Source organism: Rattus rattus, chromosome 2 (genome assembly GCF_011064425.1).
Source record: "Rattus rattus isolate New Zealand chromosome 2, Rrattus_CSIRO_v1, whole genome shotgun sequence".
NCBI classification, from domain to species: domain Eukaryota; kingdom Metazoa; phylum Chordata; class Mammalia; order Rodentia; family Muridae; genus Rattus; species Rattus rattus.
This window is the reverse complement of record NC_046155.1, coordinates 24,490,162-24,516,073: the sequence shown is the minus strand read 5'-3', so window position 1 is coordinate 24,516,073 and position 25,912 is coordinate 24,490,162. Positions and strand designations below refer to the sequence as shown.

General features: G+C 44.2%; 1 protein-coding gene across 1 annotated transcript in view; it reads left to right on the top strand.

Annotated features, from left to right (window-relative positions):
• The window catches only part of Pip5k1b (phosphatidylinositol-4-phosphate 5-kinase type 1 beta), a 274,296-nt gene that overhangs the window by 174,014 nt on the left and 74,370 nt on the right, over nucleotides 1–25,912 (top strand). The window contains exons 8-11 of the mRNA XM_032891738.1: nucleotides 18,606–18,817; nucleotides 20,610–20,693; nucleotides 20,794–20,842; nucleotides 23,697–23,781. Of these exons, the coding sequence (XP_032747629.1) occupies nucleotides 18,606–18,817; nucleotides 20,610–20,693; nucleotides 20,794–20,842; nucleotides 23,697–23,781 (430 nt within the window). The remainder of the gene's footprint in view (nucleotides 1–18,605; nucleotides 18,818–20,609; nucleotides 20,694–20,793; nucleotides 20,843–23,696; nucleotides 23,782–25,912) is intronic.

The window sequence follows — 25,912 nt, the reverse complement described above, 5'->3', positions numbered from 1 at the left end:
CTCAACAATGGAGTTGTAAAGATTCGCTCTAAGTGTCTTCTGGTGATTTATTTGTTTATTTTATTCATGTGCGTTTGTGTGCCCACCATGGGAGCTGGGGGATTCTGGAGTCACAGGCTGTTGTGAGCCACCTGACATGGGTGCTGGGAAGAGAAGCCAGGTCCTCCGGAAGAGCAGCCAGCACTGTTACCTGCTGAGCCAGCTCTCCAACCTCTGTGGTGTTTTTTGCTGTTATTATCTTTTGACAGGTCATAGGAGGAGCAGTGGGAACCAAGCAAACAGAAAAACATCCTGCAGAGCTATTCAGCTATCTGGAGGATTCATGTTTTTCTTTAAAAAAAAAAAAGAGGAAAAGAAAACACACACACATTTTAATGGAAACCTTTAATCTTGTGGGGTTTTTTTTCTACTCTAGCAGGATGTGGGTGAAAAGTTACTTCCAAATTCCCCAAAGTATAGTGCAAGCCTCTCCAGTCTAGATTTGTTTTTCCCTTCGCCCCTTGCCTCTGAGTGTGTGTGTGTGTGTGTGTGTGTGTGTGTGTGTGTGTGTGTGTTTCTCTCAGTAATATTGAAAACCTTTTTCTACAGTCTGCTGGGGCCACATGCTTCTCTGCCAGGAAGAGAAAAGATCAAATGTGAATGTCATTACATAGGTTGTGTGTGTTTTTGTGTGTGTGTGTGTGTGTGTGTGTGCGCGCGCGCGTGCACGCGCATCTGTGTGTATGTCTGTTTCCTGAGCCCATTCCTGAGAGAACATAGCCAAACATGACTTTTCACCAAAAATGAGACCCTGAGGATATGCCTGTTTATTTTCTATTTTCTAACATGTTTGTTGTTCTAACAAGTATAGAAGCCAACGTCAAGGAATCAAATTTTATTTGAATTTTTGTAAGATGCAGGTTGTGGAACTTGCTCTTCTGTTGACAAATGCTTTCATCCCCGCAGTATGGGGGGAGCATGTAAATGCTGAGCCCGACCCCAATCCCTGGTCTGCCAAGTCGGCTCTGAGGGTCAAGCTATGTGCAGTGTGGGGTTCTGTTCCTGGGGTTCCTGGTGTCTCCTGAGGACTGCTTTGTAATCTGACGGATGCTGTCTTCGTTAGGGTCTCTACTGATGTGATAAGCACCATCACGCAAAGCAGCCTTAGCAAAGGGCCTGATTTGGCTTACTCACCCGGGTCACAGCATCACAGTCTATTAAGGGGAGCCAAGAAAGCAAGAACTGAAGCAGAGGCCATGGAGGAGCACTGCTAACTGGCTTGTTCCCCATGACTTGCTCAGCCTGCCTTCTTATACCTCCACAACCACTGACCCTGGGGTGGCACCCACCCAGAGTGAGCCAGGCCCTCCAACATCAAGAAATGCCCTATATATAGACTTGCTTGCAGGCTAATCTTATAAAGGCATTTTCTCAATTAAAATTCCCTCTTCCCCTATATCTAGGTTTGTATCATATGGTAATTTGGCATTATGTTTAATGTTTGCCCTTTAGCATTACTTAATCGTACCTTTTTTTTTATCTAATTTAGACAGGAGTGTTTTGGTTTGGTTGGTTGGTTGGTTGGTTGGTTGGTTGGTTGGTTGGTTGGTTGGTTGGCTGGCTGGCTGGCTGGCTGGTTGGTTGGTTGGTTGATCGGTCGGTCGGTTCGTTGGCTGATCAGTTGGTTGGTTGGTTGGTTGGTTGGTTGGTTGGTTGGTCAGTTGATAGATCATTTGGTTGGTTGTTTTTAACTTGTTTGTTTTTATTTTTTATTTTTTTTGGCCCAGACTCTTTGTGCCTTTCCCTCTCTGTATCTCCTCCACTTCTCAGAGCTGAACTTTAGTATGGCTGATGAGTATTAAGGTCTAGGGGACTGCAGGGTCACTCTGAGGCCAGTGCTGGTACCTAATGACTGGGGATCTCTTCTGTTAAAACCCTGCTGTCTACATGAGGCTTCAAAAAGAAGCCAGTCATAGAACATTATTATGGTAGCACTCCAGCAGGAGAAAGGTGAACTGGGCTCATATTGGGAAGTAACCTTGTTGCTAAGCATGAGTGACCTCCATGTTTGATCCATTGCCAAATGGTCCAAGAGATTTGGTGATGACAGTGTATTGTAAGAATCGGAGTAGGTGATATCGCAGCCTGATACTGGAGGATGCAAGGAATTTTCTGGGTAGGCAAAGCAGTAGAAACATTATTCCGAAGAAAAATCTACGTATTGGTTAGGAAATAGCATGACACATTTTGTTGACTATAGTTTGTCATCGCAACAGGTGATAATTAGGAAGGGCATGTGAGGTAAGAGAGAAATGCATCCAAATATTTGTCAAAAAAAAAAAAAAAAACCTTTTCCAATGTCAGGAGCACCCCATTGAGGACTTAAATAACAAACCCTCCAAGCTTTGTTGACAGAGACATAGATTAAAATCTAAGACGCTATATAAATCAGTTTGGGGTCCTCAAAAACTAAAATTCAAACTGCCATATAATCCATTTGTGCTACTTTTGCCTATATTACCCGAAGAACCCTACGTCAGCATACCACACAGACACCTGCACAGCCAAGTCTACCTCACAACACCTCAGAGTAGCCTCGGTTTGCCTAGGTGTCTATTGACCGTGGATAAAGAAAACACCATCCGTATACACAATGCTGTTTCCTATTCAGCCATGAAGAAGAATCACAGTAGGGCATTTGCAGGGAGATGAAGAAACTGGAGATCTTCCTGTTACATTTGCATACTCCCCTCATGAGTACAATCTAGAATATATACATGCCTGCGTGACAGGGAGGTGCAGGGGCGGGGAGGGGGCCTTGTTTGGGATTCAGAAATGGGTCAGCGAGAAGAAGAGCACAGGAAGAAGGAGAGGATGTTGGGGGTGGCGAGCATGGTCACATTGGATACAGTTAGATGAAAATGTCATTGTTAAATCAGTCACTGTGGACGATGAACTAAAACTAAACAAATAGAAACTAAAGGACCCACAGCAGTTTGCCCCACAGGTTCTCTGTGGTTTTCTGAACAGGCACAGGACGTCTGCTAAGTGCTTGATGTGTTTATTATTCCCAGCTTTCCACCCTCCATCCTGCAGACACATTCTGCTGTAAGGTCTCAGACTAGGGGAATCCATTTCTCTTAGCCCGGGTGCTGTTGGGAGATGATTCCTGTGTAACTTGTTAAGCCAGCTCTGGCCCTGCTGTCCCCTGTTTCCTAGGAATTGCTTCCCTGCTTCCAATCACAGCTTCTCTGTCTGGACTCTCTTTTGGAATGAGCTACATGACCTCAGCATACAAGCAAGCACTCTGGTTAAAAACCCTGTCTCTCTTTCTGGCTTGCCCTGTGTCAGCCTTCCCTTTGTGACGGCCAATCCCTCACCAGCATCATCCCGTGGTGCACACACACTAGAAACTCTTCTCAAAAACTAATCTTGTGTACTTCAAACCTGCTCAGTCTGGTTCCCACACAGGATCCAAAGGGCCTTTTCCAAATGTAATCATCTAGGTTCCAGGACCTCTACTGTCCCCGTGTTAACTGGCTGCCAGTGGGGAAAGTTGTATATGTAAATAATTGGTCCCTTTTCTTGAAGCGCTCCCTCTCCCTCGGACTCTGTCACTATGATAACTATCCATTCTATAAGTGAAGTTGTCTCAGGAAAGAGTGATGGCAACTGTCAGGACATCACTGGTCACCTGCCGTCACAAACAGAGAGTCCAAACTCTCTGCAGGCTACCAGCATAATAGGAAAACCAAGTTGAGCATCCCTGTGAGAACTGCTTTCCCACGCACTGTGCTGTAGTGCACCAAGCCTGTACTCTTCTTGGCTTTCCCAGTCCAGACAGCATGACCCTCAGGTAGCTCGTCGGCCAAAGCAGTGCCCTGATTCTTCATGTCTTTTCTTCCACCCTCTCCCATGCTCCCTCCGCACACAGTAAATCGCCATGTCTCATCCAGCCTGTCTCCTGGTTACTACATGAATCCACCTCGGATCTTCCTTCCTAGAAACTCTGGGTGTTCACCTGGAATTTCAATAGCCTCTTCACTCATTTTCAGCATGCCATTAACTTCCAACCCGTGCCTCCTAGCATACCCCTTATTCTCTTGGCTTACTCTGCCAGACCATGTTTTCCTGTCTTCTCTCCCCCTTTCTGACTCCTCTCATGACTACTGGGACACCCGTTCCTCCGAGATCACCGTGCCGCACTTCCTCCTCCTCCCAACCTCACCTCCTTCATGAGATATTTAATACCTTGTTATTTTCTCCTGGAGAGATCCTTTTAAGCCTGAGGATCAAGCCTCGGCCTTTGTCTGGACATGCTTGGTGCTCAGTGGGTAATTAGCGAATAGCTCTTGGAAACTGTGTTCGAACAAAAGAATAATAAGTTAGAATATGTGAGAATAAAGAGAGACAGGCATGGGTGCCGCTCCAAGAAATCTGTCTTTTATGACTTCCGTATTTCCAGTTACTCTTGCAGTCCTTTTGAAGGGAACATCCAGTTTTGCCAAAAGACGTGCCAGAAATGTCATTGAGAACTTAATAAAGCAGATGATTTCCTCCGAGTCACTTGGGATTAGAACTGCACTGGCTATCCTCACATCGAGTTATTAGCTTAGCAGACGTGTATTTATATTTCAGTGATTTACACACACACACACACACACACACACACACACACACACACACACACACACACACACACACACACGACAGCCATGTTGTAATGATCGTCAGAGCTTGATTTGACATTGACCTCTGCCTCCCTTAGGTATGCATCCTTCTCCCCCTGGGGTTTTAAATTAAAAGGTTTTTAAGCCTCTTAATTGTAACAGGGAAAAACCCTCCAGTAAACGGTCTTTTTTTTTTTTTCCTTTCCTCAGGCAGATGGCTATCTGCTTTAAAGTTAAAATGGGAGCGAAGTAGACTGGTGTGATCAATAAACAGATTCGTATCTGAATTTTTACATCCAAAAGACAGATTGCCCCTCTGGGTTCTGTTTGGCACAATGAAGAGTTAAGCTAGTTTATTTAAAGGATTGCGGGAGGGGGGTGAAAATGATGTTACTTAGGAGGCGTGGAGCTATTCACACTCCTGGGTGAAAAGGCTTGCTTACAACGCAGGACTGACATGTGCCTGCTGCTGGGCGTTTGATTTTGGGGTCCAAAGGGAAGGGAAGAAGAGGCGCTGGCTGGGAAATCTGCAGGGTTGCAATGGGAAACTCAGCCTCCTCTTCCTGCATCTGTCAGTGGAAGTCAGGGGGCGGGGATGGGGGGGTGGGAGGGGGGGGGGGCGGGTGGAGTGTGGCTTCTTGGGTAAAGACCTGAGTTTGAATCCCCACAAGCCAGACTGTAAGTGCCTCAGAGGCCAATGTTCCTTCCTCGGCCCTCTCTGCAGCCACATCGCCTCTCTACAGCATCACACTGCTTGCCCCTGCACCCCAGAGCGTAGCATGAAATGACCGCAGTAAGATTTGTAATTGAAATTTTATGTATGAATTTTGGAAGGGCAATTCTAAATTGTTTTTTACTTGTTTTTAATTTACCGTGATTATCTCCCTTCCCCTCTGGTGTAATCCATCTATGAGAAATCTAGAGTCCCGTGTCATTTAATAAATTTTGACAAATTATGACATTGTGCAATATTTTGGGAGCACGCTAGGGAAAAGTGAAAGGCTGACAAAGACTATGGGTGGGAACTCGTGTTTACGATCTAAGTATTTCTTACTCCTTCGAGTGGGAGTCGTATTAGAGCCAGTCTGGATAATTGATGGCCTACATGAGTCATTTACACTTATTATCATTCTTTGTTAAGCAGCAAAGTTGTTAATTTTTCAGCAGTGTGGAATCGATTTTCTCTTTTCCCACAAATCACTGTTATCATAAATATTAATAGGCCCCGAGACTTTAATGAAACCGGCTTCTACTGGAACATTTTGATGAGCAAAGTGAGTTGCTCCTGTGTACCACGAGCTCCTGATTTATGGACTGGATGCCCGTGAGCTTGCGTCTGAGTGGGCTGCAATATGGCTTACTTTGTGTTAATTTGGTGTTATGATTGGTGTTTATACTTCCGCTGTACTTCCTGTCTTTCTGCCTTTAATTTAGATAGTTTGGAGGAGGGTCGCTTTTGTCTGGGTTTTTTATTGTTGTTTTCATTGTTGGTTTGTTTTGGGTTTAGAACATTTAGAGCATCCGTTCTTTCTATGTACCCCAGGATAGTGTCAATTTGATGATCCTCCTGCCTCAGCCTCTAATGCAGATATTAGAGTCATACATAACCATACCTATTTTTTTTCTTTTCAAAGATAACTTGGGGGGGGGGAAAGGACAAATGAATTCTTTCTCCAAATAGATTTTTGCAAGTACTGTGATTCCATATGATACTTAATTGGCGCCACTATTTTAAATTACTTTAGAGTTTTGCTATCTACAATATTAGTTACTCCTGTGCAGTAAAAAAAAAATGCAAGAATAAATCTAATTCAGAGTAGTTGGGCAAATAAGTGAATAAAACTAACTCAAAGTAAAAGATAGTCTAGGCTGGCAGGAGTCCCTTGAGTCTGTGGGAAACCGCGGCATCCTGTCTTCCCCTAGGAAAGCTGGAGATATCTGGCCAACCCAGGCCCCTACTGAGAACAACCACCAAAAAAAAAGTGTATTTGTAAGGACTCTAAAGACTCTAAATGTTTCCACCTATAAAGTCTTTTTCTCTTCTTTTTTTATGGAGTCGCTTGCAACAGTTGGATCTGTCATAGACAGATCATATACACGCGTCACCTCCAGTCCCCACAACGGTAGTGTCTTAAATGACTTCAGTACATCATACCCAGGGGATAGACCTGAGTATGACCCACTGCTGTGTCTCAGGCTTCTTAATTTCTCCAGTTTTGTGTCCGCATGTGCGTTCTGGGGCGGGGAGGGGTTACAATTATGTACGTAGGCAGGTTCACGTGGGTTCATGTAGCCACTCCTACCAGGATGCAGGCCAGAACAGTTCCTTCTCTGAGGTCCCTCCCACCACCCTTTCCTAGCCTCGCCTCCTCCTCCTCCTCCTCCTCCTCCTCCTCCTCCTCCTCCTCTTCCTCCTCCTCCTCCTCCTCCTCCTCCTTCCTCTTCCTCTTCCTCCTCCTCCTCCTCATAGCCCTTCCCTAATCTCACACCACTGTGGATGGGTGCCTTATCATGTCTATAACTTGGCATTTCTAGAAGAGATGAGCATTGGTGGTCCCAGTGCTGGGAGATGAGGGGGAAGAAGCAGGAGGAATTGGGAGTTCAAAGCCAGCCTGGGCTGTAGAAAACAAAAACCACAAAAAACTGCTTTGACAGCATGGAGCTCTGCAGGGTGGTTTTCACTTATTATAATGCCCTTGGGATGGTGCACATCAGATTCTGCATCGATAGTTGGCTCCTTTTTACTGCTGGGTGGTATTTTGTGATATGAATACACTAGTTTAATACTAACCTGCTAAAGAATATGGAGTTGAGGTGGGGTTAGTTTTTGAATGGTTCAAGTAAGCTAAAAATGTGAAAATTTTTGCCCCGACTTTTACCTGGTGCAATTTTGCATTCCTCTGTGACAAATGATGTGTGCTCTTACCGCATTCTATGAAAAGTACGTGTTTACATTTATAAAAAGCCGGTGCGCCCTTTTCCAGCCTTGCTGCCTGTTATCCCTTCCCATAAACTGGCGTAAATGGTCTGTGTTATGCTCCTCTCCATCAGTGTACGAGGATGGCACTTCCTGTCTGCTTTCGGTCATTCCATCAGTGTGTGTTTGAGTCTCTGGCTGAAACATCACCTGTGCACATACTCCACCAAAGCAAAGGCTGACACTAGCAGAGACGCGATATGAGGGTGTTAGAAAGAGACCTGAAAGGGGAAATGAGAAAACTAACAGCTCACAGTAGCCGATAACACGCCTATGGGCGGTGTTGACCCAATGAAGGCTGAGGTCTCGGGATTTCAGATGTGTGCTTCTAATGGCAAGCATTTCCGTGAGACTGAACTCTCAGAGTGTTTCATCCAAAACCATTCAGTAGCCAGCAGAATGTCTACACTGCATAGGAATTATTGATCTGATTTTAAAGTCTGCTCCTAGACATTTCTGTGAGGACAGAAACTGAGTGGCTTTCGTTTCCCATCCGTGCTGTGCTGGACACTCATTTGGTGTCACCTTGTGAAGCCTAGGATGTTACAGCAGCAAATGTTTTTGACCTACTGGGTCTTATTTAGTCATTCAAGTAATACAGATTTTAGTAATGGCCATGACTTGTGACAGGAAACCAAAGTCAATCAATCATGTCACCTTTATCACATTGTATCATACTAAAATTGTATTTCTCATTAGATCAGTTGCCTAAGTAAGCTGCAACCATGCGGACTTCTCATTCTCCTCGCCCTTGATTGAGATGATGGCTAATTCTCCCATTTAAGACTGTCTACATGTTACAATTGTTCATGAGTCTGGGGAAGGACTGATGTTTGTCCCAGTTTTTGCCAGTTGCTGCAGGTTAGCTGCAGTGTCTGTGGCTGACTGGCAAGAGTCTCCCGCTGGTAGTGACAGAGGGGACAGATGGTCAGTGTGGGATGGTGACAGGGAAACTGTAAAAAAAAAAAAAAAGAAAGAAAGAAAGATATATTAATTATTCTGTGTTGCTCATTCCCAACTTTCTACCAAGCAAAAGATACCTCAGTCAGTGTAAGCCAGACACATAATTCTCAGTATTTTGCAAAATCAACTTATCCAAGTTTTGGTAGAAAAAAGATTCTATGTTAGATATAATCTATAGATACTAAAGTATTAATACATAATATCTTATGAATTCATCAAGTATATATACAATGTATGATTCGTGGACGTTGAAGACACCGTCCCTAGGCTCAGCTCATCTATGCCCTGCCTTAGTTAGCGCTGCTTGGGAACGTACTTTGAACCAGCACTGCTTGGCCTCAGAGGTCGGTTTTCCTCCGTCCTTATAAGGACACTAAGAAGGGAATGGCACAGGTTCACTCTTGACAGATGGAGAAGACACAAGTTAAGCTTCCTGGGTCTGCTGAACTTAAAAGGCTGACTCCAGGCCTTATACCCAGGTTCCTCTGAGCCCAAATCCATGGTCCTCCATCATGTCCCTTTGCCTGTAAGCACAATGGGGGAAAGACACTAAAATTAAAACCTTATATTACAACCTACCTAGTTATCAAAGGGTAGAAGGCCGCCGTGCCTGGTCCTCAGGCTCTGGTGATAAGGTACTGGGGTAGGTTCTTGAGAAAACTGGAAAAGGCTTTGCCAAAGTAGAGAGTTTGGAACAAGACCCCTGAATCTGCACATCCTGCTTCCAAGAGGGAGGAGGGGATGGGAGTGGGGGAAGTGATGGATCACAAGGAAATTGAGTGGTGTAAACATTAGTTCTTAAAGCTTACTGAAAAACAATAAAAACCCTTGACACACTGCCATGACTCTTGCAGCGTGTGTGTCCAGGATATCCTACAAGCATTTACATGAGACTTCTCTCTGAGACATGACATGGTTACAGGGGACAGTTGGAAGCTAGGTCCCTGACAGTGAGTCCTGGGTAAGCAACTGCTGAAAATTCTCATTAGCTACAGAAACGGAAGGGTCACCATAGTGCTAAATTTTATAATCCTCCATTTCATTCAAATGGAAACTTAAAAAGAAAAAACTCTGCAGAAAAAGTAGGCCAAGAAAGCTGGGGGGTGGGGGAGGAGAAACCTGCCCCAGGTCTGAGAAATAATTTCCTCGTCCTATTTTTTCAAAGATTTACTTTTATTTATATGAGTACACTGCAGTTGTCTTCAGACACACTAGAAGAAGGCATCAGATTCCATTACAGATGGTTGTGAGCCATCATGTGGTTGCTGGGAATTGAACTCAGGGCCTCTGCAAGAGCAGTCAGTGCTCTTAACCACTGAGCCATCTCTCCAGCCCCTCCTTGTCCTATTGAAGAACTGAAACGTGTCCCAATTTCTGTTGTGGTTGTCATCTCCATCTTCCTCATGTGCACAGCTACTTGTAGTCATCACACAGAAATTTAAATGGGACTGAGGCAAGAGGATTTCAAGTTCAAAGTCAACCTGGACCATGTAGACTCTGTCTCAGAACAAACATGTTTATATATATATGAGAGAGATGTATGCATTGCTGATAGACATGCATGCATACATGTATGTATGTAAAAATCTTGGGTGATAGATGATTCCTTCTAAAGCATAGAACATAGTTTCATCGATTCAAGCTTTTGAAAGTGAAAAGAAAAACAAAACGTTGCCTTTGTACAGTGAGTCCTGCATAGCCCATCGTTCTGAGTTGCTGGATGATGGCGGCACAGAAAGCATTCTTTCTATAACTAGGCTAAGGATTTAATATTTAATCCATTTTTATTTACTAGCTAAAATTATATATCTGTATTTTCTCTTTATTACATTAGCAAAGAACACTCTGAACTTTATTGAGGAAATTAAGTTAAGTTAAAAAAAGACAGCCTTAAGCTCTAACTGGACCTGAACTACACATGCTCTCTGGTGCTTTACCCAGACGGGCTGACTTAGCAAGGACTAGTTTTCTTCAGATCAGTTCATTCCAAGGATGGCTGTTTGCATAAAATCTCCAGGATACCATTTTGAATTTACTTGTCTAATTGGATTACTACGAATGTTTTGGGCCAGTTATTGACTCCTTATTGGGTGACTAAATATGGACCAGCTAGGAAATTACTCAGGGGCCTCGATGAATCTGCCCATCAGCTCCACATTCTGCTGTTTGTTCGTTTGGTCTTTGGACAAAGAACGAGCAGTGGAGAGGAGCGCAGAGCATGAGCCAGTCTCCCGCCAGCCCCACCCACTGTGGTTCTGTCCCTCTGTGTCTTCACAGGTGTCAGCACCAGCTGAGCAGTGACAAACTCTGTAGTTGGTAGCCAAGTATCTAAATGCATTTCTTTTAAGAATCTCCAGGAAGTACATAAAATTTTATTTTTGAAAAGTTATACATAAAAGTGGGTAGAATGCTATAACGTTTCATACATATATGTGTATGTATATATATGTTTCCCATGTGTTTCATGCCCATTCTCAATTCAAAGCTTTTTTTTTTTTTTGGTTCTTTGAGGCAAGGAACTCACTCTCTAGACCAGGCTGGCTTGGACTCACAGAGATCTGCCTGCCTGCCTCCAAAGGGGTGGGATTAAGGCATGCACCATCACCATGTTTCAAAGCCTCTCTCTCTCTCTCTCTCTCTCTCTCTCTCTCTCTCTCTCTCTCTCTCTCTCCCACCCTCCCTCTTCCCCTCCCCTCCCTATCTCCCTCTTCCCCTCCCCATCCCCATCCCCATCTCCCTCTTCCTACCTCCCTCTTCTTTTTTTTTCTTTTTCTTTCTTATACAATGTAAAGCACATCCCAGCCATCATATCCTTTTATTGATATGTATCTCAATATGATCCTCCTAATGTCAAAGAAGACCCCTTTTTAAATTAAAGAAAACAAGGCCATGAATCTATGATGGTGCAAGGGGGGAGACAATGGACAAGATTGGGGAAGGAGAGGGGGGGACATAGTACAATTATATTTTAATTTCAAAAAAGTAAAACAGATGCCATATTGTACATTTTAAATTATATTAAAATTTAAATATTCATTAAAATAAGTCTAAACATCAAATAGGCAGAATCCAAATTTCTAATTATTTCTAAGATCCTTTTCAATTTAGTGTATTGCACAAGTCAGCCTTCATCTGAGGGCCAGCACCAAATGTTCTTGAGTAATAAAGGCGTCCACACTTAACTGAGCCTATGTCAGGCTTCCTATAGAGTGATGGGATAGGCTGCCCAGGCTGAGACCCAGTCTCGTTTACAGCAAAACAACCTCTCTTTTATCTGCCATTTAGTTGAGTGCATGCTAAACAATAAATGGCAGTGTTTTCAAATATCATCTTCATTTTCCCTTGGAACGGAGTATACGAAATGCTCATAGTGTAAGTAGCTTTGAAAACACGGGGAACTTTTATCTTTGTTTTCCTGAAAACACATCGCACAATCACAGTAAATGTTTTGAGTGCCAGAATTTGTGCACAGGCACGGTAATCACGAGGCCTGAGCGCTCGCGATTAAATAACAGAAGTGTAGTGTTAGAGACGGATTGCTGCTGGGTGTTTTCTTTATATTTGCACGTAGACTTAAAAACCTGACCAAAATGCATTCCTTCCGCAGCAGGAAACACGGAGTAGAGCCAGCCTTCGGTGAGCCCAGCATCTTCTTCTGATATGAAAACTGCAGATACAACCTGGGCTCGAGCTTTGAGGCACAAAAGGACACATAACACGTTCGAGGTTTCAGAGGGAAATCTTGTTCCAAACAGTTCATAGTATAGTTTAAGTAGAATTACCATATGAGTTAGGCTGCGAAAATTCCCTCTGTGTTGAGAGACTAAAAAGTCTGTAGAAAAAACAGCGTGAAGAGAAAAACATCAGGGCTTCCATCTTCAAAGGTCCCTTAGGAGTAACTCAGACCTTTAAGTAGCCCGGGCAGTGAATCTGGGCTGGTATCAAAGAAGGACACTGGTACTGTGACCATAAGAGCAAAGACCTTTGATGTGAAACTGCCACCAAGTAGTGGCAAGCGCGGAGGCCTAGGGATGCCATGTGACCTATCCTGGCCGTGGGTCACTGAGCCTACCCAGAAGGGAAGCTGGAAGGGAATGATTAGAGAAGAGGGATGTTTTGATAACAGCAGCTGCAAGACTGGGCAGCTCATGAAAGGAAAGGCATCCCGGGGTCCAGAATTTACATTACATTGATTTCAAATGAGAGAGGGAAGTGAGGGGGAAGAATTGCTTTGGGATAAAGTAAGAGTTTAGAGTTACAATTCCGGACTGTTTAGAAGCTTTAAAATACCCAGAGGCCGCTGGGAATAATCGGGCTACAGTTGAGGAATGAGAACCGGCCAAAGATAACAATTTAGGAGTCTCCAGTAGGAAGGCGGTAGCTAAACTTGACCTGAGTTGCTCATAGACGGAATCTAGAGCTGCGATCTGAGGGGCTGACTTAGCAAGGTCGTCCTCAGCATGTGGACCATTGTTCTGCCGCTCCAGCCTCTTTCAAGAATCACGCATGGTCCCTTACCGAGCCTGCTGACATATTTTCCTGTACTCTTATTATGTGTTCCAGTTGTAGCTCCGACTTTAAATGGTTCTTGAGCAAGAAGGAAACATCACACTTTGTCAGTAAAAAGCCGTGCTGCATACCAACCTGATCCCCATTTTCTGTAACTCTGAGAATGATCTGTTTCCTTTCTCCCGTGGGGAAGGAAAGTGCTGCCCAGGCTAGATGAAAAGGTGCCTGTGTTTCTATGGTAGCCTGTGTTTGGAATAGTAGGGGACAGAACCCACCAATCACAGTGACATCAGACAGACTTCCTGGAGATAAATACGTACCCGCGTGATGACCTGGACTGCGGTTATAGATATCGCTCACTCCTAAAGCCCACGCGTGTTACACTCCTGACAGATAAATCAGTTCCTTTAGTGAAACGACTTTTTAATGTAACAAACAACTGGGAAGATGTGAGTAGTAACAGTTTGACCCTTAATTGATGCAAATCCCAAAAGAAATCCAGCCCCTCCCAAACCACACCATGAGCAGGCTGGAATGCATCTGAGGTTTTGCTGGACTTTTAGTGAATTTTCGTCTTCAGAATTGGGACTCCATGGATGTTTGTTTCTAGCGGTATGTGTATTTTCTAAAACTAGTATGAGTTATGGGTTGCAACGAATTATCATAATGAGTCTTGAGAGCAACTAACTGGGTGGTTACTTTATATGAGGAATTTTCCTGAGCGCTTGCTTCATCTGCGTTGCCTTATTTAATTTTCTCAAGCACCACACGTAACAGGCAATGTTATTGTCACAATTTTATGGATAAGGAGACCCACCCAGGGCCACAGGACTTATGCTCTTTAGCCTCAACTCCTTAGCCAACAAAATCTCTAAGAAAGAAGCTCTGATAAATATGAGCCGAAATTCACCGTCTGCCCATGGCAGTAATGAAGAGATTCTTGGGTTGTCTGGGTGGAGACTATTCCTAAACCATAATTTCAGTCAGTATGGCTGAGAATTAGGACTGAGGCCCTATACGCTCTTTGTTTCTGTGTGAAGGACATCCAGCCTGCGTTAGTATTTCCTTTCAGAGGCTGAGCCCTTGGTGTCCTGACACAAAGCAGTCTTGTTTCCCCTGGTGTCCATTGCTCTGTGGAAGGGTCAGGCTGGAGTGGCAGCATGCCTTCATGGAGAACTGACTGCCCTGGGCCAGTGATCAGCAACATTACCCAGCTCTCCAACTTCCTGCTCCCGTACTGACATCTCCCTGCTTCAGTTAGTTAGGGGAGGCCGGTTCTGCATGACTATAAAGTCATACCCAGATCTCTGGAAATATAACTTCTATGCCCCAGGCCTCTCAAATAATATGATTCTACTCTCAGCTGTTGTCTGTCTACACTCTGGAGATATAACTTAGGCATCTCAGAGGATGAAGGGTGAGTCTCTGGTCCCAGCTCAACGATAGCATGCTTAGGTAATATTCTCAAGGTTCCATTTCACCCCTAGGGCTATTCAAAGAAAACCTGAAGGGTGAATTCTCTGGCATAACTGACACTTGTTTACCGTTCATTGTGTGCTCAGCGTTGATGGCAATGATGACTCAGACCCAGGAACCGGCATGTATCAGAGACCTCATGTCCTACCTCATGTCCTACCTCATGTCCTACCTCATGTCCTACCTCACGAAGCCTTCCTTTTTTTTAAAAATTGGATATTTTCTTTATTTACATTTCAAATGTTAGCCTCTTTCTCAGTTTCCCCTCCAGAAACCCCCTATCCCATCCTCCCTCCCCCTGCTTTTATGAGAGTGCTCCCCTACCCAGCCCCACCCAACTCCCCGCCCTGGCATTCCCCTACCCTAGGGCATCGAGCCTTCCCAGGACCAAGGCCTTCCCCTCCCACTGATGCCCAACAAGGCCATCCTGTGCTACATATGTGGCTGGAGCCATCAGTAGCTCCGTGTGTACTCTTTTGTAGGTGGTTTAGTCCCTGGGAGCTCTGAGGGGATCTGGTTGGTTGATATTGTTGTTGTTCCTATGGGGTTGCAAACCCCTTCATCTCCTTCAGTCCTTTCTCTAACTCCTCCATTGGGGACCCTGTGCTCAGTTCAATGGTTGGCTGCCAGCATCCGCCTCTGTATTTGTCAGACTCTAGAAGAGCCTCCCAGGAGACAGTTGTATCAGACTTCTGTCAGCCATCATCCACAATAGTGTCTGGGTTTGGTGACTGTACATGGGCTGGATCCCCAGGTGGCGCAGTCTCCGGATGGCCTTTCCTTCAGTCTCTGACCCCCACTCTGTCTCTGTATCTTCTCCTGTGAGTATATTTGCTTCCCCTTCTAAGCGCTACTGAAGCATCCACACTTTGTTCTTCCTTCTTCTTGAAGCTTCATGTGTTCTGTGAATTGTATCTTGGATATTCTGAGCTTTTATATCCACTTATCAGCAAGTGCATACCATGTGTGATCTTTTGTGATTGGGTTACCTCCCTCAGGATGATGCTTTCTAGTTCCATCCATTTGCCTAAGAATTTCATGAAGTCATTGTTTTTAATAGCTGAGTAGTACTCCATTGTGTAGATGTACCACATTTTCTGTACCCATTCCTCTGGTGAGGGACATCCGGGTTCTTTCCAGCTTCTAGCTATTATAAATAAGGCTGCTATGAACATAGTGGAGCATGTGTCCTTGTTATATGTTGGAGCATCTTTTGGGTGTATGTCTAGGAGTGGTATAGCTGGGGCCTCAGGTAGTGGAATGTCCAATTTTCTGAGGAACCTCCAGACTGATTTCCAGAGAGGTTGTACCAGTTTGCAATCTCACCAACAATGGAGGAGTGTTCCTCTTTCTCCGCATCCTCGCCAGCATTTGCTGTCACCTGAGTTTTTGATCTTAGCCATTCTCACTGGTGTGAGGTGAAATCTCAGGGTTGTTTTGATTTGCATTTCCCTGATGACTAAGGATGTTAAACATTTTTTAGATGTTTCTCAGCCATTCGATATTCCTCATCTGAGAATTCTTTGTTTAGCTCTGTATCCCGTTTTTAAGGTTTTCTTACCTAGCCTCCATGAAGTTGTGTCCACAAGTATTTTCCCTCCCATCCAACCCCTCCTTCATTTTTTTTTCTTTTTTTCTTTATTAACGCGAGTATTTCTTTTTTTTTTTTTTTTATTAACTTGAGTATTTCTTATTTACATTTCGATTGTTATTCCCTTTCCCGGTTTCCAGGCCAGCATCCCCCTAGCCCCTTCCCCTCCCCTTTTATAAGGGTGTTCCCCCCCCCCTCCCCCCATTGCCGCCCCTCCCCCCCAACAGTCTAGTTCACTGGGGTTCAGTCTTAGCAGGACCCAGGGCTTCCCCTTCCACTGGTGCTCTTACTAGGATATTCATTGCTACCTATGAGGTCAGAGTCCAGGGTCAGTCCATGCATAGTCTTTAGGTAGTGGCTTAGTCCCTGGAAGCTCTGGTTGCTTGGCATTGTTGTACATATGGGGTCTCGAGCCCCTTCAAGCTCTTCCAGTTCTTTCTCTGATTCCTTCAACGGGGGTCCTATTCTCAGTTCAGTGGTTTGCTGCTGGCATTCGCTTCTGTATTTGCTGTATTCTGGCTGTGTCTCTCAGGAGCGATCTACATCGGCTCCTGTCGGTCTGCACTTCTTTGCTTCATCCATCTTGTCTAATTGGGTGGCTGTATATGTATGGGCCACATGTGGGGCAGGCTCTGAATGGGTGTTCCTTCAGTCTCTGTTTTAATCTTTGCCTCTCTCTTCCCTGCCAAGGGTATTCTTGTTCCCCTTTTAAAGAAGGAGTGAAGCATTCACATTTTGATCATCCATCTTGAGTTTCATTTGTTCTAGGCATCTAGGGTAATTCAAGCATTTGGGCTAATAGCCACTTATCAATGAGTGCATACCATGTATGTCTTTCTGTGATTGGGTTACCTCACTCAGGATATTTTCCAGTTCCAACCATTTGCCTACGAATTTCATAAAGTCATTGTTTTTGATAGCTGAGTAATATTCCATTGTGTAGATGTACCACATTTTCTGTATCCATTCCTCTGTTGAAGGGCATCTGGGTTCTTTCCAGCTTCTGGCTATTATAAATAAGGCTGCGATGAACATAGTGGAGCACGTGTCTTTTTTATATGTTGGGGCATCTTTTGGGTATATGCCCAAGAGAGGTATAGCTGGATCCTCAGGCAGTTCAATGTCCAATTTTCTGAGGAACCTCCAGACTGATTTCCAGAATGCCAACCCCTCCTTCAAATAGCATGACTCTCTGCTCTAAAAACACTCAGGCTGAGGGCTGGAGAGACGGCTCAGCAGTTTAAGAGCGCTGGCTGCTCTTCCAGAGGACCAGGGTTCAATTTCCAGCACCCATATGTCAGCTTACAACTGCCTATAATTCCAGTTCCATGGGATCTGCCACCCTCACTCAGACCTACATGGAGGCAGAACACCAGTGTACATAGAAAAAAATTAAAAATTAAGAAAGAAAAACATTGAGAAAATGAGAAGAATGCAGAATTCTGGGATTTTATCCTCATTGGTTAAGGACCAGGAGGATCAGGTCTTCGTGTTTTCGTCTCCTGAACAGCTTTGTGTGAAAACGGCAGGTATTACAACAGTCTGTGGTCTGGAGAACTCACTCACACTAGGAGAAAAGGGAAAAGCTCATACAGGAGAAGAACCCCTGCCTCCTGCCCAGGCACTTTTCTGCCTAAGGCTGGTCCAGGTGTCTCCCTGCACTCTAAAGCCAGCCTGAAGGATGTTTGCTCACCGGAACCTTCTGTTCTCTCATTTTCCCTTCACAGCACCATTGTCTGGCTACATTGAACCGTTTTTTAATTCCTTCACCTCCCCACTGCCTACAGAGTAGATAATTAAGTGTTAAGCCCTGTTATTCGTTGAGCTCATATATATTAAGAAGACCGGCTATGGGGAAATGACTGGCGACTCTGAAAGACGGGCTTTGAAAGAGACCATCACTACACTCCGAGAGATTCAGATGCGGAAAATAAAATCCAGGCAAAAGTGGAGAGCATGCCAGGGCGTGGGCACTTGTGAGACTGGCCTGTGGGTTCTCTGTTCTTGTGCTGATTAGGTCCAGGCAAGTCTGCCTCGTGGATCTGTCACTGATGGGCGTTCCGTGACTGAGCTGATTCTCCCGTCTCCATGTTTTTCATCTGCCTAATAGAGACCGCAGTAATACCCAGCTCATGGGGCAATTGTGAGGGTTGAACCTAGGGGAGGATCATGGAACCTGCCGTGTGAAAAGCACTCAGTAAACGATGTTAGTGAAACACGCGTGGGGGTGCTTCCTTGAGATTTGCAGAGAAACTTCATTCTCCCACCACCACAGCAGTCCCTCCTGTAGTAGCCCCCAGTAACTAGGAGTGTTTTGGTTTTCACGTTTCGCCTGTCTGCCTCTCAATAGACAGGGTGTGGCGTGTGCCATGCCAGGGCACTTAGACTCCCAGGCAGGCTTTCTGGATTGACTAATCTCCTGGGTCTTTTCCTTCCTCAGGTGCTGGAAAGCTTCAAGATCATGGACTACAGCCTTTTGCTGGGTATCCACATCTTGGACCATTCCCTCAAAGACAAAGAAGAGGAGCCCCTCCAAAATGCACCCGATGCAAAGCGGCCGGGGGTGCAGAAAGTCCTCTACTCCACAGCCATGGAGTCCATCCAGGGTCCAGGCAAGTCCGCAGATGGGATCATTGCAGAGAACCCAGACACGTAAGTGCTACCACACACCCGTCTGATCTGGGGTAGTCGATACAAGCACCTTATGGCATGCTGGGATAGATTCCTGGTTGGAGGTAAATGACTTGACCAGCTGCTGCTGCTGCTGCTGCTGCTGCTGCTGCTGCTGCTGCTGCTGCTGCTGCTGCTGCTGCTGCTGCTGCTGCTGCTGCTGCTGCTGCTGCTGCTGCTGCTGCTGCTGCTGCTGCTGCTGCTGCTGCTGCTGCTGCTGCTCCTCGTCCTCCTCCTCCTCCTCCTCCTCCTCCTCCTTCACTAAGGACTAGAAGAATGGCAATTTCTCAAGTGTGTATCAATCTTCCACCCACGTGGTTTCTGGTTTGAGATAGTTTCTTTTCTTTTCCTCTCATTTGCTACACACATTAAAAACATCTCCCAGAAGAGGCAAGAGTCGACTCTAGATTTGAATAAGCATCTACTTAAGTAAACACTTGGTAGCAATGATGTTGCCACTTCAGAGCTTTGTACCTGTGTGAGGGGATTCTGTTGCTCTCCCTCTCACCCTGGCGGATGTTGTCCCTCTCCTCAGACAGATGGGTTAGTGACTGCAGGCTTTCTTCATTTGCATATGTAGAGTGCATATTTGACAATAGAAGCCAATACAGCTGCAAAAGGTTGTTGCGATAGTTGACTCCTTACCTGTGAACCTGCAGAGCAAGGAGACAAAAGAGAGAGCATTTCCTAAGGCCTTAATCACTGCTTTCTAGGATTCTCCGGCAATGACTAAGCCAGGTGCCCATTTATCTTTCATAGAGGAAGCTAACACTGTCTTTGTTCATATCTTCGCTTGCAATTCTGGCTGAATAATTCAGTAACCCATTGAACAAATTATATTCTATATCTATGTCGTGAAATGCTACCCAACTATCAGTCTCATTACCATTGATGTGAGGAAAGATTCCACATTAGAAAAATGTACAGTTCAAGTTGTAAAACTGCTAAATCCAATAATCTCTTCAGATTAATACATACATGTACACACGCCCTGCAAAAAAACATATCTCAAAAATTGATTTTATATTTTTACACATAATTTTTCTTCTATATGATTTTCTTTGTTGTTGTTGTTGATGGTGGTGGTGGTGTTTTGAGACAGGGTCTCTCTACTATGTAACTATCTTGGGACTCACTCTGCAGACCAGACTGGCCTTGAACATAGAGATCCACCTGCCTGTCTTCCCAGTGTGGGATAAAAGGTGTGCACCACCAGACCACATCTTATGTATTTTCTCAATTTTACAGTAAATATACGATATGTGTGTGTGTGTGTGTGTGTGTGTGTGTGTGTGTGTGTATGTATATATATTGAGTCATGGATTCAGGTACTACTTGATGACCTTAAACTTTCTATATAGACAAGAATGGCTTTGAACCCCTAATTCTCCTGCCTCTGCCTTCCAAATCTGCCACCATGCATGTGATTTTACGTAGCACTCGAGACCAAACCCAAGGCTTCAGGCATGCTAGACAGGCACTGTTCTGCAAGCCTAGCATTGCCTTTTATAAAAAGCAATATTTTATACTGCTCTAAAAATCTTTCTCTGCTCCTAACTTTTAAACAGAAGCGGGTTTGTAATGACATTCTTTCCACCCAGCTCATCCTAGATTTGACAGCCCTGGAGTTATTAGCCTTTAAAGTGATGAAAGTTTATGGCAATAAAGGAAGAGGTAGTCTAGAATTCTTAATGTTTTCAGTGTGTGATTAGTAATGAATTTAACCCTCTCTACTCATGTTATAAAGTGTCTTCCCCCTTTGCTGTATCCACAGAATGGGAGGCATTCCAGCCAAAAGCCATAAGGGAGAAAAGCTGCTTCTATTCATGGGCATTATTGATATTCTCCAATCATATAGGTGAGAGATTTGGGGAGACGGTCTTTCCTTATTTCTGAATGTACTGAATGAGAGCAGTTCTGCATTCACAGTGGCATTCTCCCGTCTGTTTACTTTTTAGGTTAATGAAGAAGTTAGAACACTCCTGGAAAGCTCTTGTGTATGATGGGGTGAGTGACCCATGCTTTGCTAGGCTGGAGACATTTCTAGTCCAGCTGGGACTGTCACTAGACTCAGAGGAGAGCAGGGAGCTTTGCATGCTCAGAGTCTGAGGCTGGGAAATTGGTTTGAGTCTGAGAACAAGACCACATACATTTAGACAGCTGTTCAAATAAATGACGTCCAGCCCAACAGCCAGGTAGTTGTTCAGAAAGCAAAACTGTGGTTGCTTCTCTGTGGCATACGAAAGTCACCTCTGTGAGGTAGAGGGGTCTTTTTCAAAGGCTCTGAGGAGATTGGGGCCTTTAAAATGAAGACTGGGCTCAAGAAGATTGTTGAACTCTAACTATGATGGTGAACAGCCCTGGATTTGAACCAGGTTCCTACTTGACTGGCCACATGAGAAAGCAACCAGTTTTCTCATCACTGAGGACCCAGGGTTTACCTGCTGGCAGGATGATGTGTGATATTGAATGTTAAGTGCAACTCAATGTCTAACACATGACAAGGACATAGAGACTGAAAAGGGGTTGAGATGGAATGTATTTACAAATGCAGTGAACTTTCTTAAAGATTTATTTTATTATTTTTAATTGTCTCTATATTTGCTCCTATGTGTGTAAGTCCATTGTCACCTGAGTCCTGTCCCCATGGGGGTTAGAAGCATCAGGTCTCCCAGAGCTGGAGTTACAGCACCTACCTGATGTGGGTGCTGGGAACCAACCTTGGGTTCTCTGCAAGAGCAGTGTGTGCTCTTAGCCATTAAACCTTCTTTTCAGTCCATATTATCAACATATTCATATATGACGATTGGCAGGAAAGAAAACATCAGCTAGAGAGGGCAAGCTCCTCCTCTTCTCTCTTCTCTCTCTCTCTCTCTCTCTCTCTCTCTCTCTCTCTCTCTCACACACACACACACACACACACACACACACTCATATCCAGATGTTTGATTGAAACCCTCTGCTGCGGACAGACTGAGCCTCTCTTGTTGATGACTGTGACACTTTCTCAGAGTCTAACGGTCAAAGACTTGATTGCACACTTCCCTTTAAGATTTGAAGAGACACCCCCCTTTGAAGGAAGATAAGTGATAGATGCTGTTCTCCTCCCTTTTGTAAAGGAATATGCCGTTTTCAACCCTGTAGAATATTATCAATAACCTTTCAGCATGAAAAAGAACTATGGGCTGATGACCGGCTACCATCGGAATATAACATTAAATTATGAGCTCACAGAGTTGTTTCTAAGAATCAGCCATAGGCTCGTTCAAATCAAGGATTCCTCTTATGAAAAAAATCAAGGTCAATTAATGTGAGGTCTCCCAGCTGAGAAAGAGACCCTCGCAGCACCTTGAATGCAGAGGGTAAATGCCAAGTACCCTAAGGTCACTTGGTGTTTTCAAAGATACGTTTATCCCATTACCAGGTCAATAATTCAGTCTCAAGTTAGCATTGTAAGTATGTCTTCTGATCTTTCGTCTGGTCGTAAGAAATCATACATAATAACTGTAAGCGATAACCAAGACTTACTTTCATTTGTCTACAGCTTTATTTCATTTAGATGGGTTTTTTTAGACCAAGGATAACAGTAATGGAGGCCCATTAAAGCGCTGAGTGCCAGTCAGCCATGATCCTCCTCACTCCCTATCAATAGTTCTAAGTCATAGCACCTGTTATGAGAAACTCTCCACGTAGCTACCAGTGCCATTGGAAGAGCACACGTCACAGCAGAAACAATTGTCGAGCCACATCTCCAGCTCCCCAAGGGTCGACTCAGCCTTCCTAGTGCGACTGGAGCGCTGCACCCTTTTAACTACCCAATGCAGAATGACAGTTGTTTCCAACTGGGAGCTCATCGGCTCCTAGGACAGTGTGTACAAGACAGTGCAGATGTTTCTGGTTAGGATAAGAATGCTTCTCATTGGGATTAGAAACATCTGACGGGAAGTTTCTAATTAGGATCAATTCATGGGACAGCAAAGTCATACATAGGAAACCCCAAGACGCTGTCTCTTCCCGGCGTCACACAGCCTGTTAAAACTAGACTGCACCCTACATGCAGGTCTCATGACTTCTGGCTCAGTACCCCTTGAACCCCACAGCAGACCCTTCCTAGTGTCAACACTTGACCTTTTAGAAATTTCATGTTCCAGAAACCTACATTCAGAAATAGAGCATCTACCAGCTGAGCATAGAGAGTCCGTTTCTTCATTCATTCTGTTCTCTGCATCGTAATAAAAATGACCTGTCAGCCATGAGAGGAACCTGACCCTTTCATTCAGTCCAGTCCCATGTGGTCAGTAGCTACCGTAGTGGGATCTCAGGCAGTCGTCTTGCCTTGTTACCCAGTGATGAAACCACGCTGATTTAAATGTCACTCTTAAGCTAGGGTGCTCTGTGTGTTTCTGTTCTTTCCAGTGTAACCAAGAACTGTGCCCTTCTTAACGGGCCTTTGCAAAGTTGCCCATGTTCCAGGCTAAAAGTGCAGATGCCTCATTTAAATGGTGTAGTCTCTACAAGTGCCAGCCTTCACCCCAGATGGCACTTGGCTTGCTAGTTGTCTGTTAGAAACAGAGTGTCCCCTCGTAAGTGTCCCCATGACCTGATGGTGTTGACAGGACGGACAGTTTTCAGTTATGGATTAGTCTCGTGGCTGTCTCCACCATCCCTTCATGCTCGTTTCGTGCTGCTTGCATAGACTCTGTGCTCTGACTGGGTCTTGCTGGCTGCCCCCATAGCCCTAGTCTTCTGGTCCTTCTAATCCTTCGCCATGCTTTATTTCAGACCTTGACTAGCAGGGCTTTTTCCAACTAACGATGAACTCCAAGAGGCAAACCTGGTATCTCTCTCTCTATTTTTCCAGGACACCGTTTCAGTTCATAGACCAAGTTTTTATGCAGATAGATTTTTAAAGTTTATGAATTCCAGAGTTTTCAAGAAAATTCAAGGTAAGAGTATTGAAGTTTCTTGTTTGTCGCCCTTGTGACTGATGTCGCCATATATCTGTGGAAAGTTTTTGTTGGAAGAATGGGGATTTTATTTTTTCTTACTGCAGTGGCAGTAATGACTAATTATGGTTAAATGTCATGATTTAATGGTGCCATAATTATTAGCCCATTTTTATATTAAAAGAAAATACAAGCTGAGGTTTGGGGAGTTGCTCAGTCAGTGAAATGATATGAAAGCAGGAAGACCCGAGTTCAGACCTTTTTAGCTCCCGTGTGTACAGTATAAGCTTTGCACTGGTGAGTTACAGACAGACAGATTGCTGCAGCTTCCATCAGCACCATGTTCAGTGGGAGGCCCTTCCTCAAAATACATACTTACATTCATACATACATACATACACACATACACACACACACATACATACACACACATACATACAAACACACACACATACACACACACATACACACACACATACATACACACATACATACATATATACACACACACATACATACATAGGATGGAGAGGAATTGAGAAGACACATCAGTCCTTTGGTCTCCATATGGTCACACACATACTATGTACAGTTAGCTGTTGAAATGCAGATTTATTTCTATCTAGCCATTGGCACCAATAGCTCAAAAAAGAAATCAAAGAGAAAAGAGATTAAAAACTTAGTGACCAATGAGCACACACATACCATCAGGCAGAGTGGCACATACCTATAATCCCAGCACTTGAGAGAAGATGAGGCAGGAGGATTGGGAGTCCCCAGACCAGTCTAGGGTGTACAGTAAGATCCTGTGTCAAAAGGAAAGAAATTAGACACACATGTTCCACAAATGGTGGGCAGCTACAAAAGCAGAACTCAACATCAAATCTACAGATTAAAAATTTCTACATTAAAAAAAATCGAAGAAAACCCGTATAGATGTAGCTCAGCTCTGGTGCTTCCCAGCATGCACAGGGACCTCAGACTGATCCAAGCTCTGCAAAAATAAAAAAGGAGAAAGTTCCCAAACCCGTGCCCTGACTTTAAACCATAAGCAGTTAAGTAAATAGAATGAACTAAGCCCAAAGCTAATAGCGATTATTTTTGAATCACGCCATCTCCTTGTCTGTATTCTTGAGGGAAACTGGCAATGGGCATAGTCTCAGTGTTCAAACTGTGTGGAAAGTGGAGAATAAGCAGACACACACCTAATTGTTATTTATCATTTAATTATTCTATAGTTGAACTTTATAACACAAATCATCATAAGTTAGCCCCAAAATCAATTATGCCATTAGTAACCAATACATTTTTCCTATAATGTTTGCTGCAGTTCGGAAATCCAAAGGAAGCCGTGATAATTACTTAGAAGCCCTGCACGCAGACCTCCTTAGTACTAAGACGCTGGCGTTCTTCCTCCTGACTATTTTCTGTGCTCTGTGCATTTCTATAAAGCTGGTGTCCAGCAAAGCACGGGACTGCTGTGTGCAAGCCCTGGGTGTGCCTTGGCAGCACACACACCATAATGGTGACTCCTTTTAGGCTCCGCCCCCTGGCTTTTGCATATCATTATAATTTGTTTCTCAGATCCTTGAATATTCTAGACATCATTTGAAACTTAAATGCAGCATGAAAATTATAGGGTGGAGCCATAATCTTCTAGCCATTCTTTCAGTTTGGGGCATTTAAATCATTTCTCCTTCTCTTATCTCTAGCTAATATTTATGAACATAGTTTCAAATAAACTCTATGTCTAAATCGGGATTATTTACTTGGGACAGAGTTCAAAATGTGCAAGTGGGATATTAAATGTACAGAACTGCAGAGGAACCAAAGGCAGCCCTCAGCCTGCAGTAGGCCCTTTAAATCATGCTGTTTTGATGCGTAGAAAATGTTACTTGATAGTTTTATTTTTCTCAAGTATTGGTTAGGTTCAAGCATTTCTCATGGTTTGTCAGCCATTTACGACTCCTTTGAGGATCAGCCTACGTAATATTTGACCGCGTATGCTGGGTGTTTATCATTTTTCCAGATGATTTACATAAGCTCCAAGTTTATATAAACCTTCACCTTATTTTTCCGAGACCGGCTTTTATATACAGTTGGCCGTCTCAATGACCCCTTAAAACTTACT